This window comes from Polyodon spathula, chromosome 5 (assembly GCF_017654505.1).
Source record: "Polyodon spathula isolate WHYD16114869_AA chromosome 5, ASM1765450v1, whole genome shotgun sequence".
NCBI classification, from domain to species: domain Eukaryota; kingdom Metazoa; phylum Chordata; class Actinopteri; order Acipenseriformes; family Polyodontidae; genus Polyodon; species Polyodon spathula.
In genome coordinates, this window is record NC_054538.1 from 68,711,537 (window position 1) to 68,734,433 (window position 22,897).

Consider the following 22,897-nt stretch of genomic DNA (forward strand, 5'->3'; position numbering starts at 1 on the left):
TAAATCAGATGTGTTCCCTTCCATCAGCAGACTGAGATCAAAACTTTTTTTATTTCAGACTCTGTCACAGCATCAGATGAGATTGTGGACTGGTAGAACTCTATCTGTTTCCTAAAGAGGCAGTTTTTTAAAATCTCCTACTGCAGAAGGAAAATATGTCAGCAGTGCCAGTTCTAGTATAATATACTGTCAGGGAAATGATGGAGGTTGTTGGGTTAATCTATAAAAAGCAATAATATAAAAACTTGGTAGTTACCGGTGATCTTTTAATTTTATGTAATGTCCGGTTTCCGACTGGATTGGAGATTGCAGATGGAACCGGCTGCAACCCCAGTTTAATATTGGAAAGAGACTGGTTTAGATTGAATGTGACATAAGACACCAGGGTTAACATCCCTTCTCTTATTTGATAGTTCCTTGATATCTTTTAATATACAAAAAGTTGACAGGAACTAATAATAATTTCTAGTAATCTTTTACTAAGATGGTATATAGGTATTACTCTGACCCTGGCTGAACTTGATATTCAGAGGAATACCATCCAAAACTGCTCACATCTAGCTTTTGCTAAGCTTCTTTCTTTTGCACAAATGCACAGTCACTAGGCGCAGGCCAAAGCTTTCCCGCAGACTTCATGAAGACCAGAGTGACTGAGCTGTGTGGAGATGTGCTTCACAAGGACACGTTGACTTAATCCATCATCAGGAAGGCGGCTTTGTCTGGCAGTGCTGCTAATTACCACCTTGAAGGCAGTCACATGCCTGATTGTTCTCAGTTCTGGAACTAAAACTCTGTTTTTATTGGGTTTGTGACTCCAGTTTAGTTAGGGTTATATTTGTGCTTTAGTGTTTCCATTATAGAGTGATTTCTGTTTATAGAAAAATATTTTTTTGTTAAATGTACATGATGAGTTGGTGAGAAATAATAATTGCAAGCTTTCTACAGACTCGACTGACAGCAAATCTGCCAATCGGAAGATGAAAAAAATAACATTTACATTTAAGGCAGTTTTTCATAGCCATAACCACCTGTCAATTGCTTAAAAAGGTTACTGATGTGTCAGGAAGACATACCTCTTTGAATTACTTAGAGATATAGGGGTGGGAATGAGTGAAGCACATTAATGTTTGACTGGCCCGTCTCACCACCATGGTCTTGCTGCTCTGGCTTCTGCAGCAAGTGCATCAGAAGCAGCATAGCGAGCGGGTGTCCAGCGCACCAGGATTTTTTGTAAGTACCATAGTGGTTTAGTTTATTAAATGTTGTAGAGCATAATTACTACTGAAACTCACTATTTAAACTACCAATTACTACATCCAGAGATGGACTAATAATGAGTTCATTTTTGCACATTAAAATACTTTTTAAATGGTTTAAAAAGGTTAAAACTGATTAATAAAATCTATTTTTATATTTATTCTGTTTAAATCTAAAAATACGACTGGGGGGGTGAGAGGTGGTGGGAGCCGCCAGCCAACAAACGTCTCTTGATGGGCCTGGTGACGAGACAGTTGTTTAATGTTTATTTTGGTTGTTTCAAAGTCCTAACGTCATTTTAGTTCTTGTTGAGCAAGACGTGTTATTTTTTATTATCAAATTATATGAGATGTCTGTGATGTGGTGGCAATTTAATGTACACAGTTGAAGTGGAGACAACTTTGACCAGATTACAAATCTGCAAGATGTGTTTGTTTATTTTATTTTATTAACTAGTTATTTTGGGGATTATTGTGATGGGGGGTGCTTGTGTACAAAAAAAGAAAGAAAAAAAGGATGTAGCCCTTTAACAACACACAGACCTCACAGAACATGACATTTTTTAAAGTAATACTAGTCAACAAAACAGACAATAGGTTGTATGTGCAAAGCAAATTAAAAATGGAGTTGTTAGTTACTGTCTCTTAAAGTGCTAGAATACTGTAAATCTGGTCTGGAGCACTCTCCTTTAACAGTAATTTTACTCATACTGTACACCGGTTTATACCATCCACATTTTCAGAATATTGTTCTTGCCTCTTTATTTTCCAATTATGTATGTTTGCATTCTCTATTTCTGTTTCTACTTCGATAATTATTTAACAACTAGACTAACTTGGGTCTGTATGCTGCATGAGCTACCTTTCTTAGTAGAGCTGCTAAAATTAGTAGTTCATACAACATGCAACCATTTATGTTTTTAGAAACTGAACTTTGCAACTGTAATTTCTGCCCTCTGCAGTAGTGACAAGATCTCTATGCAAAACCACAGTTTCAGACTGGACAGAAATGACTGCTGCACAGTGGTCATTTTTTTTCAACCACCTCCCTTCAGATATTTAAAAAGCAGACTTGCTAAATGAACAATAGAGAATGAAGCAGAACACACACAGGATGATGTTAAAGTGATTCTAACTAATACTTTTAAATCCATTTTCTTACCTTTTATTAGAATGAATATTGGTCCCCTTTTTACCCAGCTTTTTTGGTTCTTCTTCACTTTTTTCATTACATTAATTCAGATTATGCAACTATTACTAATACAGAATTCTAGATGAACTGTTGCATCCTCAAATATTCCACAATGCAACATCAGAGACTACTGCACACTAGTACTACTTGTCCCTTACCTGCAAAAAAGGCAAAACTGCATTCTTGGCTATTGTCACATTAAGTTAAAAAAATTGATGCTAAAAGGGTGAATCTGAATCTCTCATAATAAAGGAGATATGAAGAGGCTAATGGGCATTCTTGCTTTTCTTGCATTAACATGCGTTTGAAACAATAACAGTATCAGGAACATTCTGTTACTTGTTATACAGACTGTGCAACAAATTATTGTTTAGTTGTATTGCCGTTTGGCAGCACAAAGTAAAATAAAACTAAAAATAAAATAAAATATAAAAATAAATAAAATAAAACTGACCATGAATGCAAAAAGAGCTCAGAAAAAAAAAAAAATAGGTTATAGAGTGTGGATTGTAAAAACAAGTCTTTTTTCTTGCATTGCACCGTAATGCCCTATAAAATGTGTAAAAATGTAATTGCCAGTGATTTTTTTATGTAAGATTAAAAGTAGCGTTTTTGAAGTTTCGTCCTAATAGCAGGTAAGGGACGTACTGTTTTAGTATCGTGTGGCATATGAAAAAGCCAAGATACTTCTAAGCATTAACATGTAGTGCCCATGCTGTGTATCCTTGTCTGGCCCTGTGTTTAGTGCTTTGGTGTTAGTGTGTTTGGAATGTTTATTCAGAGATCTAGCTGTTTGTGGTGGAATTTTAGCACCACGCTGCTGATGTTTTATGAACTGGGTGCCTGCCAATCACTGGTGCTTATTAAGGTCCACTGTCCTAGCATGCTGTTGAGTTTTTATTTTATGTCATGTCTTCGTCTATGGCAGATGGGGATAGATTGGAATCTAATGGATCTAATAGATTGGAAAGTGGAAATTAATTTAGGCCAGTTGGAGTACTGGGAGGGTGCCCGTTTTTATTTGGCAGGTACTCTGTTTCTACCTTCTTGAACCAAAATGGATTTTAACCCAGTATCTACTAGAGTATTGTCATTCACTGCCCTTTTATTTCTTTCTTTCTTTATTTATTTAATTATGTATTACTTGAAAATAGGTAGGGCCTCTGTTTTTGGGGTTTTATTAATTGTATTTTTTGGTGCTTATTTTTTTAGCTATTTTTGAGTTTTATGTAAATCATTGTTTTTCAGGGCTTTCGTTTTTGATATACTGTATGAAATGAGTGTTTTCGGTTACATTCCAAAATGTTTGAATGTTTTTTTGTTTTTTTTTCTGTCAAAATATGTATAGTAGTATCTCGACAGTACTTGCACACTTAAGTTGTACCATCTTTCCTTTGCTGTCTTCAACAATGAAATCCCTATGGTCATAGGCACATTCTTCTGGGGTTTTTGTGTGTAGGCATTTTGTACATTTCGTCACAATTCTGTTTTAAATCTTCTGTATCTTAACTGTAATACAGCTTTAAATCCTGCTAACAAGCCTCCATTCCTGATTGTAATCTTGTTTTAGATCTCGCAAGCGGAGTCTCCAATAGAAATGTAGAAATGTGCTGTCATTCAGTAGTTGGGGCAGGTTTAAAGTATTCAGAACGTATCAATGATAGATACAAGTCAGGAAGGCGGGACATTGCCCAGCAGCACTGGGAAATTGATTTATTATTATTTTTGTAGTAGGTTTTATTTTTTTTTAATGGGAAAAGGGCAAAGTCATTGTGAATAGATTAACCATTTCTATGGTTATTCAGTGTTTTTCCGGTGTTTATTGGCTATCCACCGATTCCATTTTTTTCGTTGGTGGTGTTTTATCGGGTTTTATCAGTTAAAACCGAAAATCAGAGGCCCTAAATATAGATTGAGGGACACTGCCACTGTCAAGATTCAGGCACAGTGCAGGTATATGCCAAGAAAGATTTATCTTATAACTAAACACCCCATGCCATTCAGTCTAGAACCCCACAGACTTATAAATTGTTTGGTGGTTTTATGATTTGGACTTAGTCTTCAGAAGACATGAAATGCTAGCTCATTAGGTAGCTGCTCCACCTACTGATGGCCCCTCATCCTTAACTCTTATTACTTGACTAAAATACCTCTCTTTCAGTTATATATAATATAATTACAGCCTTTCACTGGGAACTGCTGAAGAAGGGATTCTGGTGACATAATGCTGCAGTGTGGACTGAAGATGACATTAGTTTTGCTTTGTGATCCTGAACACTTAATTTATGCCTATGTTGATGATTCATATTGTCGATCAAGCCAAAAGATTCTTTCCCAAGAGAAACTGTCACCGTGCTTGAGTTACATTCACTAATCAAAAAGGGCTTTAAACACATTATTCATACACATCATGTAGGGGTCCCTAAAGATGAGAATTGAAAGGTCTCTGTTTTATATAATACAATGGCAGTAGCTTGTACTACCACACGGTATGTGTTTTTCCTCAACCCCTGATCATTTTTCCATCAATTAAAAATCTAAAGATGGTTATAATCTAATATTTTACCTAAGTAGTACCGCATTGTCTACAGCCAACATGGTACCTATGTGCTGGTAGCACGTTTTAGTGAAAAGCCAGAGATAGGCACTGAAGATAGACTGCTAGATATTTAACAGTGACTGGTTGCTGTTGCTAGAAACTCTGCCAGATGAAGAGGGTTCTGCCCTGGTGGTTTGAATTCATGAAGCCTCCCTCAATCTGTTTTTAAATTTGAAGCATTTGCTTTTAATCTGTATGCGGATGGTAGCGGAACTTGCCAGACTTTCCGAGCATGGAGCTGAATGGAAGGGAGGGAGGGAGGGAGGCAGCCAGGCAGGCAGGAAGGAGAGGGAGGGAAATGACTCGAGCTGTACTGTCTTTCCAGGTGATTATCCGCCTGAAGAGAGAGATCCAGGCGCTGAAGGACGAACTCGCCATGGTGACCGGAGAGCAGAGAACTGACCAACTCGCAGAGGATGAGCTCCAGAAGTAATCCTGGTTTTGATTTATTTAGTTTGTCTAATTAGTCCTGTCTCTTATGAAGGATTTCAATCCTCTGCAGTGTAGATCATTAAAATGTGTCCCTTGTTTTAGCTCAGTATTTAGAGTACATCCTTACCATATTGCCCTTATTAAACTACCTCTGCTGTTTTTGTAGATTTGTAATAGGAAATACAACACCCTATATTTTCTGCAAGTTACTATCATTAGATAAGGCAGAGTTCAGCTGTGTCCAGCAAATCACACAGACCGTCAACAGGAGGTCCAGGTTATCAGCAAAGAATGTACACATTAAAATATACTTTAATTGCTACTCTTAGGAAGATTATGAATTTGTTCACAGAGAAGGTCAAACCATAGAAAACAGTGTGGTGTCTCCAATGGGCTATTCAAGAGGATTTATTCCAATATACTGTAGAAACCACAACTCCATCACAAGCCCTCTACTGATGCCATTAGCTGAGACAGCTCCACCGGTGCTAGCGTGGCCATGTGGTGTCTTTTTGTTGTTTTGTTTTGTTTCTTAGGTCTTCTTTTAATCCTGCGAGAGGGACATCTCTGGCTATAGCTTTATCTAATAGTGATGAACCTTGCCTTGTACACAAGTTAGAGTGTAGTGGATATTGGGAATACAAGGTTTATGTGAAGTTCAAGAAATTGCCTTATTTACAAGTTTTACTTTTATCTAGAGAACCACATGTCCTACTGTGATAAAATTTGGTAACAATTTGGGGGTGGAACATTTATTACCCATTAGACCTACCCTTGTTTGCTAACTATATGGGTATCCCTCTTCAAAAATATGCAACCAAAATGTTATCCATTTACTACAAATACAGAGTCACTGTGATACCAGTCTCGACAGTGACCGTTGCAGAAACACATTTTTTGGGTGCAAAATGCAGAAAAATGTTCTCGCCCTGTGTAACAAGGATGGCTGTATGAGTGACGTCAGACCAGAAACAGAAACCATCACAAACAGGCTAGTGCGAGGTGAAACTGAGATACAACGGTGCTCAGTTCTTTATTAAATAAAATGGTTTTACAAAAACAAAAGACTTTTCAAAATAAACAGATGTAGGCCAAAACAAACAAACAAACAAATAATAACTGCCACACGTATCATGCTGGTATTGAACCAGCACGCATAGCAGTTGTTTACTTTGTATGTTTCTGTTTTACCTCCTCTCTCAACTACCGTTCTCCACTCATGAACACTCAACCACCATGCAACCAAAGCTGCAGGTCTATATAGTCGTGACCAAGGGAATAACTAGCTATTAATTATATTATTATTCCTCTGTCACATTTGCATGGGTTTAGTAATTTGCGTGACTGTCAGCCAGTTTAAACAATCAGTAGCTGACTGTCACGCATTCTCAGGAAACAATAACATAACAGGAAACAATAACATGTAATGGAGGGTGGCACCTTGCTCGTCCTGCCAAACATAATAAAAATGCAAAATAATACATTAAATACAAAACACAAATCACACCGTCACACCCAGCCATTCTGCAGTGGTACAATGACCTATTCAGGGATATCCTGGTGTTTAATAAGGCAACAAATGTTCTGTCCCTAAGCATCACTAATCAGCAGTCAAACCTGAATACTGGTTTGTGTCACTGTATGTTTATGTTACTGTGAACAGGCTGCCTGTAGGGTGACATCAGGCCAGAAAGGAACACACACGCAGACAAGCAGTACAGGGGTTGAAACTGACACGCTGCGGTGCTCAATGAGTTTATTGTAAATAAAAGGTTTAAACAGAAAACACTTTGTAAAATAAAATGGCACAGTAGCCAAAACAAACAAACAAGTGGATGAACAGACAAACAAACACGGTGAGTCAAAGCAACTTATATTTACTTTTTCCTTCGGTTTAGTTTTTTAATTCTCTCCTCTCCACACCCGTTCTGCACTCACTGAACACACAACCCCGAGTGAGTGAAACATGCATCTATATATACTGTTGTGCTGGGATTTAATTACTAATTAATTATTCAGTTGAATCCCAGCACGTGAACTAATTTGTGCAATCCCCATGCCTAAATACAACTACATATTTTAAATCGCTCATGCTACACAGACCCATTTATATCCCGTGCAGCAATATCTATACCCCAACATTAACACACCACACGCAACATATAACACAAAATACACACGGGCGAAGCACACTGTCACAGTTACTCATGGATTATTTTATGTCTCCCAACTTGCTTGATAACCCCACTGCAATAGGCTTTATATGCAGTACAAGATACATGACATTACATATGGATTGGCATGTAGAAACACTGGGGCTGGGTTTTTTCAAAATAAATGTGGAAAAAAAAAGCAAAAGCAGAATACTGCACCTTTTAAATTCACGTTTACAAACCAGTGTGGAAACAGGGACTACTCACAAGTTTGACTGTCATTTTAAAATACAATTTATTCCCCAAACTATGGCGGTGTGCATCCCCTTTCCTGCTTCCGTACCCCAAAGGAAGCACATCCTTTCCACTTTAGCTTGAGTGCTGGACATGTTTTCTACAGAAGGTATACTGTCTCCTCCAAAAATATTATCTCTTAAGGAAAAAATTGCTCCATGTTTCCCAAACGGCTAATGCAAACCTGGTTTCCTTGTCTTGATTCCCCATCACAACCCTCCCACACGCAATGTCCGAATGCCAGTTGGAGCATAGTTGGAGAAATCGGGAAATGCTGCCTTGGCAAGTGAGAGTGTTGATTGCTTTACCTTCATTCCAGAGTTCCTTTCCCTGTACTTTCTCTGAAAGATTCCTGCAGAGTTTTTAATGCACTTTAGGGGTGCCAGATGACACAATGTTGTACAGTAAAATTGAAAACAGAAATAACTTTCAATGTTAAAGATAAACAGATATTTCTTCAACGTTCATTAAATTGCAGAGCTCACCAATGGCTAGCGCAGCCTACTGAAAATAGTGCCTGTATTACTCCCAGTAATGCTTTGTGTTTTTTTATATTTTACATTTTGTTCTAGAACAGGATCATTTAAAGTTATGCAATTTACTTGAAAACTGCACTGCATAACAGCTAATTATTTAATATAAAGTAAGGAAAACCTGTGACCAGTCTCAGAGGTCAGGGCAACAGCAGTTACAGTGGCTCTCAAAAGTATTCACCCCCTTTGGACTTTTCCATATTTTATTGTGTTACAACATGGAATCAAAATGGATTTAATTAGGAGGTTTTGCCACTGATCAGCACAAAAAAAGTCCTTAATGTCAAAGTGAAAAATAATTACAAATATAAAACAGAAAATAATTGATTGCATAAGTATTCACCCCCTTTGCTATGACACACATAAATAAGCCCTGGTGCAACCAGTTGTCTTTAGAAGTCACTTAATTAGTTGAATGGAGTCCACCTTTGTGCAATTAAGGTGTTTCACATGATTTCAGGTTAAATACACCTGTCTCTGGGAGGTCCAACAGTTGGCTAGTACATTTCCTAACAAAAACTACATCATGAAGACGAAGGAACATTCAAAGCAAATCCGGAATAAGGTTCTTCAAAAGCAGCAATCAGGGGTAGGATATTAGAACATTTCCAAGGCATTGAATATCCCCCAGAGCACAGTAAAGTCCATTATTAAGAAATAGAGAGAAAATGGCACAACTGTGAATCTGTCTAGAACAGGCCATCCTCAAAAACTGAGTATCCGGACGAGAAGGGCACTAGTCAGGGAGGCCACCAAGAGGCCTATGGCAACTCTAAAGGAGTTACAGTCTTCCACGGGTGAGCTGGGAGACACTGCATACGCAACAATAGCCTGGGTACTTCACAAAACTGGCCTTTATGGGAGAGTGGCAAAAAGAATCTCGGCTAGAGTTTGCCAGAAGGCTTGTGGGAGACTCTGAGACCAAGTGGAAGAAGATTCTATGGTCTGATGAGACCAAAATAGAGCTTTTTGGCCTCAACGCTAAGCTCTATGTTTGGCGCAAGCCTAACACCGCACATCATCCTGAGAACACCATCGCTACCGTGAAGCATGATGGTGGCAGCATCATGCTATGGGGATGCTTCTCTGCGTCAGGGCCTGGATAGCTCGTGAAGATAGAGGGCAAAATGGATGCAGCAAAGTACAGAGAAATCCTGGAGGAAAACCTGCTGAAGTCTGCAAGAGACCTGGGACTTGGGAGAAGATTCATCTTCCAGCAGGACAATGACCCAAAACATACAGCCAAAGCCACACTAGAGTGGCTTAAAAACAAAAAGGTCAATGTCCTGGGGGGCCCAGTCAAAGCTCAGATCTCAATCCAATTGAGAATATGTGGAAAGAGTTGAAAATTGCTGTTCACTAAAGGTCCCCATCCAACTTTTGCAAAGAAGAATGGGAAAAATTGCAGTGTCCAGATGTGCAAAGCTGGTAGAGACTTATCCAGATAGACTCATGGCTGTAATTGCTGCCAAAGGTGCCTCTACCAAATATTGACTCAAGCGGGTGAATACTTATGCAATCATTTATTTTCTGTTTTGTATTTGTAATTAATTTAGAACAATTTGTACATTTTATTTCACTTTGACGTTATGGACTTTTTTGTGTTAATCAGTGGCAATAACTCCTAATTAAATCCATTTTGATTCCATGTTGTAACACAATAAAATGTGGAAAAGTCCAAGGGGGGGTGAATACTTTTGAGAGCCACTGTATGTGTTGTAGCCCAGACTGAGCTGTTTTTGAGGTACAAGACCTTAGTGAATTGAGAGTAAAGTGTCAGTGTTCGAAACTTCTAATACTTTTGTATGCATTCATCATTACATCTACATGTATAAGAGATTTGGTCCAAAAATTGTATTTAATGTATTATGGACCCCCATTATAAGATCACTAAATATACCCTTCAAAATAAGAAACATATAGCAGATTTTTTTTTCTTCAGTCTCTTAAAAATATCAAAAGAATTGTATGTGATTTGAACCCGTTTTGCTGACAGTTTCACATGGTCAGGATCAAAAATCGAAATGACAAAAACACCTGAATATTCCCAAAATTAACACCATTTGCTTAAGGCTTACAGTATTCACTTGCATTCACTGCAACATGCCGAGACGTGGCTATAAAAGTGGAGGGTTCTCAGCTTGCATGTTATGCCTAGACTTACTGAGGCCCAACGGAATAATGCTATTGGACATTTGGAAGCCGGCGAATCTCAGTCTGCCGTGGGACAGTGTCTGAATGTTTACCGGGGCGCTATAGGACAACTTTGGCAACGATACCAGCAACGTGGAACAACACTTGACCGCCCAAGGTCCAGTAGACCACATGAGGTGACGGCAGCCCAGGACAGATTTATATGCCTACGTCATTTACAGAGCAGGTTCACCACTGCAACCTCTATAACATCTGCTGTACTAGAAATATGTAGAATTTCTGACCAGACTGTCAGAAACTGCCTATGGGAGGCAAGTATCTGAGCAAGGCGGCCAGTTAGAGGAGTGATTCTTACTCTGCAACATCGTCGACTACGACATCAGTGGTGTCATAATCGCAGAGTATGGCCCATACAAAGATGGAGAGACATGGTGTTCAGTGATAAATCAAAATTTCTGCTTCAGTGTGCAGTTGGAAAAGCCTGGGTATACAGGTGACATCATGAATGTTTTGCAGCCAACTGTGTGCGACAGGTTGACAGATTTAGTGGTTACAGTGTCATGGTGTGAGCGGCAATCTCAGACAGTGGCAGAACTACCCTTGCTCATATTCAAAGCAACCTGACAGCTCAGCGCTATTGTCATGAGATCATACACCCTCATCAATCTCATTCATGAACCATCGTAACATCATTTTTCGGCATGACAATGCACGACCGCACACAGCCTGGGGCCATCACAGCTTTTCTCACTCAGAACAATGTTCAAGTGCTTCCTTGGCCATCTCAATCACCAGATCTGAACCCCATTGAGCATTTGTGGGACGAGCTCGATCGATGTGTGCGATGACGTCATCCTGAACCACAGAAGGACTTTTCCAGGCACTTCAGCAAGAGTGTGTTGCCATTCCCTGGCATGTTATCCAGGCTCTGATTCGATCCATGGGCAGATGTCAGACCATCATCGATGCCAATGGTGGGCATATCTGTTATTGATTTCTGTTGACCTTGGGCTTTGTTTGACCTTTGAAAGTGACTTTTTTGAATGTCTTAATGATTTCTGTACAGGTTAAGGTTCTGTTTTAATATGCAAACTGCCATACTAATGCTATAAAAAATACATTCAAAACACCTATGCATTTCTTTTTTTGAAGAGTATGAAATAAAATATTCACTGCGTAGAGACCCACATTAGCACAGGTTTACAAGTTTAAGGACAGCAGTGATTAAATCTGCCACTCTACATTTTTTATTAAAGATCCCTACAGTTTCACTCTCCCAATTTTTTCCTCTGACAGTACTAGACTGAGTATGTCTGTATGAAGGAGAACCACAAGCCCTGAGCTGTGTGGCTGCAGCTCCAGCATAAAATGAAGACAGGTTTTGTTTCCCTGTGGAAAACAGGGCAGCAGATAAGCTTGATAAACCAAGAAAACAGCAAGATTCCTGGCGGTCTTGTGGTTTGAGCAGCTCTGGTCAGCCCATCCAATTACCACCTGCAGAGTCAAGTCGGGGGGGGGGGGTGGAGGTTTAGGTATAGTCACTGAACATCCGCACTTATTCCTGGGATGATTAGCCAACAGGCAAACAGGAAAGTGTCAGCGTTTTCCAGCAGTTAAGTGCTCGGTCTGGACCCCCTGCCAGTCTGTTGTTAGTTATGGCGCGCAGGTCAGATCCAGAGGTCGAAAAGTAAATTGAAGGAGGCTGCGATTACTGGTGCACACTGATGTTATACAGCAGGGCTGCCCAATGGATTTCTCTAGAGCCGTACCGTATATGTACTGTTAACTCTCTTGATTTAGAAGTAGGGTAACCCATTCAAAGCTCCTACATGGGAAATCAATAGTTTTTGTTAGAAGCAAGAACAGTAAAAATGCAGCAGAAATTATGATCTGTTTAAACATGAAACGTGTTTAATGAGCACAAACATACTGAAGCGCTATCTAAGTGCAGTTTGTCTAAGTGCACCTGGAGAAGCTAAAATCAGTCAAGGAGCCTTCTCTAGCCCTTGCTTTAGGACAGTTAGATAAAACAGTGCAAAATTACATCTGAAAACTTTGTGCGGCAGGCAGCATTGTCAGTAGGTCCCTTGCCATCATAGCAATGCGCAGAATCGTCCGTCATCATCAGCCCTCACTTTTGCCTGAAAGCGGGGGGTATTTGGATATATCAAGGGCATGGGCAAAATCCCTGATGTCCAGATTGAGGCTTGTGTGGCGAAAGGGAACTAAGGCAGCTAGAAAAGTTCCAGATGATTTTGAAAATGTCAATTCCTGAACAGAATTTTAAAAAAGCTGTCACTGACAAATTTGACAGAGTAAAATGTGTCCCTGCAAGCCAGTGGACCTTGTCTCCTCAGGAAGATAAACAAGTAGAAATTCAAGGTATTGATGATAAATGCAAAATGACGGTTGTCTTGACAACCATACTCAGTGGGAAGCTGTTCCACCGCAGTTGATATGTGCAGGCATCACAACGTGGTGCCTCCCTAAAGTTCAGTTTCCTGATGGGTGGCATTTTACTCACAGTAAGAGTTACTGGAGCATTCTGATTCTGTTTTTTCAAAAAACACGGGAAACTCTTGGACTGAGAAACCGAGCCTGCCCTGGTAATGCTTGATGTTTTTGCCACAACAGATGTGAATCATTTCTGAAACGACTGACCGAAGCTACCATTCTACCAGTTTTTGTTCCAGCATCATGTACTAGAAAATTGCAGCCCATTGATGTCAGAGTAAATGAAAATTTAAAAACAAATTAAAGTCACAGTTCAGTGAATGGTATGCTAGTATTGTCAAATCTGGATTAGAGCAAGGCAAGGCTATTAATGACATTAACGTGGACTTTAAAGCATTGAGTGTGAAACCAGTTTGTGCCAAGTGGCTGATTAAAGGTTGTTGCTGATCTCTCTGTCGAAATGAATGTCATGGTACTTGACTTGAGAGATGCCGGATTCAGTGATGCTGTTCACACCCAGGATAGTGCCACAGATATTGCAAGTGAAATAGTAAATAACCTTGTATTGTAGTAGAACTGTCTGATTAAAATTATTATTATTTTTAATTGAGCACGTAAACGTCTATGTAATACAGTAGTTATTGAAAGATAGCGCTAGTTACAGTATTAAAGTTGCAGTTGTGTTAGTTATTGCATTTGTACTATTTATTAAATACAGATAAATTGTTACTGAAGTTGTTTATTATTATTATTATTATTATTATTATTATTATTATTATTATTATTATTATTATTTTTTTTTTGACTGGGTTTTTTTTTTTTTTTTTTTTATACAACACTTTGGGATTCTTATCATGAAACTGTTTTTATAAATTAAATGTTGCTGTTATTAAATAAACTGAAGTCTATTGAACTGAGTATGCATGTGCACTCTGAATATACAGTAAAGGGTGCTAATATCAATCGCTCAAAATTGTCTGGCCGTGAAAATAAAGAGGTTTACAGTAATATGATACATGAGTGGAGTCTGTATTTGTTTAAAGAAAACATTGCCAGCTAATAATATGGTATATGACTAGAAGATCTGATCAAACGAGTTATAACACAGAGAAGAATTCTCTGCTTCACTGAAAAGGTGTGACACACATGTATTGTGTCATTCTTCCATTTCCCATGACGAGCCTGCAGATTCCTTTCATAGTTCAATAGTGTTGCTTGAGCACCAGGGAAGCATAAAAAGCTAGCCGAAGGATGCTTTGTTTATTAAAAATGTGTCTCGCATTCCTCTTGGTGGTGTTAATGTTTTCCCTGCTGCGTTTCAGACTGGAGGAGAGAATGGAGGTATTCCTGGAGGACTCTGACCCTGACGCTACCCTGGACGTGGGTGCCGACATGCGCAAGATCCAGCACTGCTTCCAGAAGCTGAAGGTGAATTCAGCGTTTCTACTAGGAAAAACTGTTGTCTGTCACAGTGACAGGTCACTAAATGTATTACCGGTCACAGCACAAAAGTCAGCACCATTCGTGTCAACTCTTAACGCAATACACATACACGTAGTTATAGGCCTATAAAAAAAAAATAAAAAAAATTAAAAACAGCCATTCGCTGTAATATGTCAGGGGTCTCAAATGTACACGTCCACCACAGTCTGGTAGCTGGTGAGATTTATTTAAGTCTGAGTGAATGGCTGTTTATCTCACTTGGGGTTTGTTATTGCTCTGAGGCCAGACAGTCTTCCTACTGCAGTATTGTGTGACGTTCTTTCTGGAGACATGTTTACATTCCCGTGCCCTACATGTTTGCTAAACATGAACATACAGTCTGATTTAGGGGAATGTTTTAAAAGCACATATACAGTTTATTAAATGGTCCAAGTTCAGTCATAGTTGTTTTGTGCTGTTAACCAGATAGCAAATCACATATACTGTATTGGACATTTTGCTCTGACACTAAAACTATCATATAAGAACATAAGAAATATGGCCTTTCAGTGCTTGTCCTAGTAGCTGATTGATCTTGGAACATTGTCAAGTCAGGTCTTAAAGGATCCCATTTTTCAGCGTCACCAACATGGCTGGGTAATCTATTCCATACCCTGACCACTCTGTGTAAAGTCTATCGCCACTTAAAGTCAATGGCTACAGGTATACATGGTCTGGTTGATAACATCACACAACATGTGACCACATACATTGCAGCTTAGGGGAGGGTTCATAATTTTACTTACATCCGTCAAATTTTGGCCAATCAGTATATGTGGACAGTTGTTTACTGGAGGCAAAGTCAAAGTTTGAGTGACCTACCACAAGCCTCCAGAAATAAAAAAGCTATTGCATTTTCCCCACTTAACTATGCCTCCGGAAGTAAAGTGTATTTTCTTTTCTAACTTTTGTTCTACAGATCTTGGTCATAGAGAGGAGGTCCAGTCCACCTGGCCTGGGAAGGGGAGACAAGCTCTCCTCACCCCATCTCCCAGACAGCACCCTAGACATGGAGAGTGACAGCACTCCCCAGATGAAAAAACTGAAAGAACTGCTGCAGCAGAGAGACAACGAGATCAGTATCCTTCCACTTCTCCTTTACCAGGATTCGTATTATTCTTTACTTTTATTATTGTTCTTGGTGGATTTTTCATAACGCAGTTGTTTTATTTATCGTACATTCAATCATAAGCTGTCCATCAAGGTGTGCCAATCCAGCAGTTAGCCTATGACAGTGCTACAAAAAGTACTAATATACAAAACCATAAGCAAAATGAGTTTTACACCACAATTTCTATTTCAACACCCGTTACTTTACCATACCCATAGTGCATTGTCACTTTGAGCTGTTATTGCATGAGTCAATTGTAAAATAGCTGTGTAGGTTTGCAGATTGGTCAAAACTGGTCTGCAATAATCTTTTCCAGGAGCGTATTAGTGTAACACATTTTCAAGCCAATTCCAGACAGTTGACATTCAATCCGGTTTGGTTGCACTGCAAGCAGTGTTGGGAAGGAGTCCCTTGCTATTGGATCAGAGTATTTGGATGTCTTTTCACTCACACCTATGGTAAGTGCTGTCATTAGAGATTAATCAAAAGAACTTCTGTAACTGGGTCATTTTCAGTATGTAGACAGTTATAGCAGTTTATTTCAGCTAATTAGTTTACAAATTAGAACAAAAATCCAGAAATGGCTTCTAAATCAAGAATATTTAATTGGTCATTAATGTTTAAGTATTGTCCATTGTCTTTCCATTCTCAGAGACTTGTTTGATTCAGTCCTTCAGAGCCTTACAACCTTTCTGTTAACTCAGTTTTCAGCACAGTCCTGGTTTCAAATATAAGCTTCTCCTGCTAGCGATGACATCACAGGGCTACTGTAATGGGCTTTGATTTGCTCCATATGGCTGATAGTCCCACTGCCTGTAACCAGACTGTTAGCTCACAGTTTCTTGAACTGCACCCATAAAAACCTATTTCTAATTGCTGACTCCTAGCTCCAGTGTCCTGACATTTTGTGACAATCAACAAGCAGATGTTGATAATAATAACCGCTTCTGTCTTATTAAAAGTCTGTATAATTCACATTGTTATAATTGTAGTTATACCACAGTGGGTTTATACCCATCATTGTTCCATGCACATTAAGCCTAATTGGACTCCTCTACCTGGTATGAGATCATTTCATCACTGATTTGAAAAGTTTGAGTAGCAGTGCTCTACCCATTAAATGGGCCTCAGCCTCCCTTTGCTTCATACAGCCATAAGAGATCTATCTCATATAAAACCGTGAAGGTGCCAGCTATTAAGTCTAATTACAATGAAATGCTACCTCAAGGGCTTTTTCCAGTGTGCTATCTCATAAAACCAGGGCATCCACAGTAATCAGGTTCTTTAAAACATTGTTACGGGTTTACAGTATGTAAGGCCAGACATGCTTTGTGGTTTCAAGCAGCTCCTAATTTAAGTATGCGTCTTAAATCTCCAGTGCATTCCTCTGTACACAGTTTTTTTGCTGTCCATGTCTGTGCTATTGATAGGACTATTGAGCTGCTGTAATTTTAATAATTCAAACACAGTCATCCCTGGTATGTTATATACTGTAGTTCTCATTTGTAACAAAAATAGATTAAAGAGACTTGCGTGCACTGTTAGAGAGGGTGGCTTTCAAAGCCTCGGTACACAAAGTGCTCAATTTTAAAGATTTCAGCCAGGGGTTCCAGAACTGTGGTTTCAAACAAATGCCAGATGGTCCTGCCTCTCACCACTTTTCACACACCCAAACCATGTGTATGCAAACCTACATAACACCGCACATTAACAGATAAGCTCCTTACAGACTCCTTTTTGCTATCTGTTCCAATGGTTATGAAACATTTCTCATGCTAGACAATTTCTCATGCTAACAATCAGTTAATCACATTTGTGATTATAATATACATTTACTGCAGTCTGTAATATAAATGTATGTTTTGTGGCCCCATGCTGGTACTGGTCTGAACATCAGCATGGTCTCAATCTTGGAATTGGGTTTGGAACCCCTGATCCTTGCAGTTTCAATATTTAGAGTCTGCTGGGGGAAGCTATCAAGATAATATTGTGTTGTTTGGCTAAGCTATTATATTAATTAGAAACAGTTGAGAGAAATACCAATGATGGTGGTCCTTGATTTTTGACAGTAGCTCTTAGCACTTAGTGATGTCACAGACTGTCACCATCAACCACTAAGTTGGCTTGAACGGTCAACGCATGTTTATTACAGAGTTGTTTTGAAGTTCATGACTATTCCCTTATAAGCAAATCAGTAGTAGCAATTAGGTTACTAAACCTACCTGGAGCGGAGGACACAGATTATTAGAGCATGAGCCACACTAAGGACAGAACGGTCTGATAAATGTTTTATGTAGATATAAACTAGAAAGTGTCTTTCCTTTTCCTTAACCCGTACTCCAGCTATTCTGGTAAACATGCTGAAAAAAGAGAAGAAGAGGGCTCTGGATGCTGTGACCCAGCTGAGCGCCAGCTCCAACGGACACTCGCTGTCCCAGGGTTCCATGGGCTCTTCGGGGATGGAGCCTCCTGAGGCATCAGGGAGGTTGTTCAGTGGGCTTCAGCCCAGGGGGTGCCTCACAGGGGACAGCCCTCTGCACCACAGAATAGGTAGGGGGCATACTTGTATTGCTGTGCACATCTTGGGGTTGGGGGAAATTTTGTTGTTGTGTTACTCCTTTTGAATATAGTGCTGCATTGCTTAGAAACATTTGACCATATTAAATTTGCGCTGTAATTTTGCACATTTTATGTGTTTTCCTATGGCTGTACTATGCATTTACTGAAGTTTGCCGAGGTTTTTTTTTTTTTATATACTTTACCATAGTTCTCTAATTTGCAATGCTTTCACTGTACTTTATCACACTTTGCTATGTTTTTACTTTGGGGAACTTTTATGAGGCATATTGTACTGTTAAGATCCCGAGGCTTGTCATTCTGTGAACGGTTACAAAGGAGCCTCAAGCCCTAGTAGGATTATAGATTAGCAGGTGTCCAATCCTGCTGCCCTAGCCAATTGCCTCTTTTCACCTGGCAAACTTATGCAGTGTCTGTTGCAAAGCTTCTAAACCCTGGGAGTTCAGAGAGTTCAGCAAACTCTGTCTCTGCCTCAGTGAGGATAACCAACCCCAGCCAATTTTTCCTCCTTAGCCTGTAGGATGCAAAGACCAATGCAGTGGCCCCAGCAGGTCCCCAGCCAAGAAGTCACTTGTGGACCTTTCAAATATCTTCTGTTTTTTTGTTTTTTTTAAATCATTGTATGTTTTACAAAATGAGAGATTAGCACATAGTGATTTTAAAAATACATGGGTTCTAGATTTATTATAACAAATTTAAAAGAGCTAAAAACTCCCGCAAACTAAAAAAAAGAAATGCTATTCAAAGTTTTAAGCATAACTTGGGAAATATTGGGGTTTTCATTTTCTGGCTTGTAACATTGCTCTTTGTAAAGCTAACATTATTTGACACAGCAACTGCATTTGTTTAATGTAAATAATTAAACGGCCTGAAACAGTTGGCATGTTCCATAGTGTTCTGCTTAACAGAATAATGCTGTGAGTGGAAGTGTCTGTGGGGCTCTCTTGATGACTCAATACATTATTAGAGTGCCTTGCATGTTGCAGGAACCCAATCACCGTTCTCTGTGATGTCAGGGCTGCTTTTAATGGTACACAGAGAGCTATAATTGGCTGTGCTGAGCTTCGCATTTACTTTTTGTGCTTTCGTTGTAATATTACACCCCTCATAAAGAAAACTAAACCAAATGTGAAAAATGCTGCTATAATACATATAACAAAAGCATGCAAGACAGGTAGAATACAGTAAACAATTATAGTGAAGTGTGATTGAGGCAATCAGCTTGAAAATAAACACGTTTTAATGTTGTTGTCATTAAATTAAATATGCGTTCCTCAATTTGTGAGAGTTTCAGTGCCTCTGTTGAACTGTACTTTCTCCTGGATCCCCTGTATTATTTACCACAGATGGAACACTAGTTATTTCCTGTTGGATAATCACAACATTCTTACTACACTGGCAGTCTGTGGCAGAGCTGAGGACTCTACTGGTTTATTGGCTTATCGAATCTAGAAGTCGTCTTAGTTCGCAGTGTGTCTATCAAACTAGAAAAGAAGGCTCCTGTAGTTTGTTGGCATCTATGCCATAAGGGACCTTATTTCTAATGTGTTTCCTTCATTCTTTAACAAACTCCTATTTTGTCAAAGGAGAATAAACTGGTTATTCTTACAAAATGAGAAGCAAACTCCATAAGATTCCTTAAGAAAACTTGAAATATATAACTCAGTTGTTGGTTTTAGTTTTGAAAAATTAGAAGGTGTTTTTTTTTTTTTTTTTTTTTACCCCTTTCAAAAAACAGGAGTAATTAAAAGAAGTAATTAAAAGTAAACGGTTTGAACATGTGAACCAAGGTCTGTTATAAACTTTCAAGCACATCAAGCTGACGGTTTTGTTTTTATTAGTGGTTAAATAGAAAGACATAGAAAAGCTATGTTAGCGGGCCTGCTCTGTTTGTGTTGAGCTGAGAACGCCACCGTTAACTAGACTCCAATAAAGACAAATATATTGAGCATCATTATCGGTACTTGGTTTTAAAAGATCAGATCTTGCGATGTGTGTTCCGTAAACTTTACCATCATTTAAAAAATGTGTCCCATATGTTTTAACCAGAAATGTAAGAAAAAAAAAACAAATAAAACTGATTAAATATTATTGATGTCGAGCATTGACAACTATATGAAAATATGGAAACATTGTTTAAAAGGTAAAGGAGACAGTCACAAATAAAAAGTTCAACTGACATTTAAAGCTGTTTACAGATTTACGTGCAATTAGTTTCTTAAACTTCAAGTGCATCTTTAGTTGATCTGTAAATATTTCAGCAATCCGTTTTAGAAGATGCAACCGTAACATTTCTCCAGTTAAGAAGTACCATATTCCTTCTAATTTAAGATGCCCTCGAATTTATGACAGAGCCCAACTTTCCCACACTCAATTTAAGAAAAAAATAAAACAACAAATAAATATGAATATAAAGGTTACAACCTGAATTACGCATGTAAGAGTTGTTTATACAAAGGAATACTGCATGTTTAGCAATTAAATGCTACAAACTCATAGGTCAGACATATTGTTAAAGCATATTGTATTTTGGTAAATTAACATGCCTGTAACAACAATTAATCTCTCCTAGTCATCATCCTCTGAGTTGGAGAAGTCCTCTTTATTACCTCTCTTTATGACATCTCCCAGACAATGAATTCCGCTTCTTTGAAAATGGCTGCCTGTATGTCATGGGCGATTTGAGATGTTTGTTCTATACTCAAATTTAAGATGCAGGCCATTTTTGCGAAGAAAAAATTGGTTTAAAAATGGTATCTTAAATTCGAAAGACTACGGTACTTTAAGTTATTTTGCGTTTATGAAAAAAACTAAGAACAGAGAGCTGTGAGCCATACTGATTCATCTTCAATGTGTGTTTACTGAATATTTTTAAAAACAAACCCTTCGATCATCCTGGATGTTTTTTGGGAAGAATGCAAGTCAGATTGAAATATACAGTGCTGAGTCTGTTGTTTATTTTATGGTTCATTAGTAAGGTTGTTGCTATTTGAGAGTACAAAAGGAGATTGAACAAAGAGCACTTTTATATTTACAAGAAACATTTTACTTTACCATTACTTCACCCCGTGGTGACCTGTATTTCTAACTTAATCCCAATAATTTTTATATTTTGTTTTTACACCTTCTTATATAAATCTGCTGGAAGGACATTCCTCCTAGATTTTACTTGGTAGTGTTTGGCGGGAGAAAGAGATTTTATCTAGGGAGAGCCAGATACGCTTCGATACTTAGAAGATAAATTCTCATTCTGTTGGTGACCAGAGTTGATACATCTACTCCCTAGGTAATTAGGAGATTTATCAACACCTATCAAAACAATTGGGAGTATGTTTTAAAAAATACAGGCCGGATACAGCAAGAATGTTAGATGGCGAAGACCATTCTTTTAACTTATAGCATTATAATTACAGATAGTACTGCATCAAAAGTGTTCCGTGTTTTTTTTTTTTTTTTTAGTTTTTTTTTACATATGTTAAAGTAGGGATAAAATCAGTAAAAAATGTTTTTTAATTGAAACATCGGTAAAGATCGGGGGAAAGAGTCTCAGTATACACACTTTACATGTGGAATATGATGCGTAGCAGTTCTGGTTTCTGATTAATAATGTCCCTGGCATGTATGATGAGCAGAATCTGTGCAAGTCGAAGCCTCGTTTTCCCAAGTTAGCCGGTACTTTGCGAATGTCTGGGCAATCGCTGTGCTGACGGGAATAGTATCTACACAAAACACAAAACAAAACAAGCCAGATTTATTCACCTTGAAATCCAAAAAGAAAATAAAATTGACGGAACTGGGTGGTGCAAGCCATCAGGAGACATGTCAAAAATCACACTGAGCATTTCCATGATCGCATTCCATATAAGTTTACCAACTGAAGCATCACCACTTTCTGTCAAATGTTTACTATTAAGATTTTTGGCGTTAGGCATTGTTTTAGCTGATGGACAGACAGTACTGTCGCATGAAGTCACCAATACATACCTCTCTGCAATAAACAGTGGCTGTCCAGCAAAGCACAGCGCTCTGACAAACTCATTAACACAGTCATTCTATGCTTTCTTTTTATTTAAGTGTGTGTAAAAGCCATATAAATGGATTGCTTGTCTCTCAGTTCACTTGTTTTAGTTTAATGTATAGTTTGTTTTTCACTAGGTTCTTTTATTGTCAGTGTGAACATGTACCTCAATGCAGCAGCATTTGCAGCGCTGTGCATCCTCTGCCTCACCTGACCCACTTCTGCTATTTTTGCTTTTTATATACTTCAAAACATTCATTTTCTTTTGAATATTCATAAACTGATTTATGTTTTATCCTCATTCCTTATCCATTAAAAATATAATATTTTTTTGCAAGTATTTCAATTTAGTCATTGATCAAGCTAGCAGTTACTCCACCCAGCAATTACCACAATAATCAGACTTTGATTGGCCAACATAATCAGGTGATAATCTGTTTGTGAAGTGACAGAGAACCATGTTTGAACATTATTTGATCCTTTGAACGTCTACAACACCGACATAGCTCTGCTTATTACAATGTCAGAGTCAAAATAAAACAGCATTTTAATCAAAATATTGTGTGTTTCCTAGAATATAGTACTGGAAAATATTGAATAATAGGCAGAAATTGGGTATAAATCAGTAAAAACCGACGTCCA

General features: G+C 38.4%; 1 protein-coding gene across 1 annotated transcript in view; it reads left to right on the forward strand.

Moving 5' to 3' along the window:
* The window catches only part of kif6 (kinesin family member 6), a 105,068-nt gene that overhangs the window by 30,771 nt on the left and 51,400 nt on the right, over nucleotides 1-22,897 (forward strand). The window contains exons 10-13 of the mRNA XM_041251136.1: nucleotides 5,373-5,476; nucleotides 14,390-14,495; nucleotides 15,469-15,628; nucleotides 18,004-18,210. Coding sequence (XP_041107070.1) covers nucleotides 5,373-5,476; nucleotides 14,390-14,495; nucleotides 15,469-15,628; nucleotides 18,004-18,210 — 577 coding nt within the window. The remainder of the gene's footprint in view (nucleotides 1-5,372; nucleotides 5,477-14,389; nucleotides 14,496-15,468; nucleotides 15,629-18,003; nucleotides 18,211-22,897) is intronic.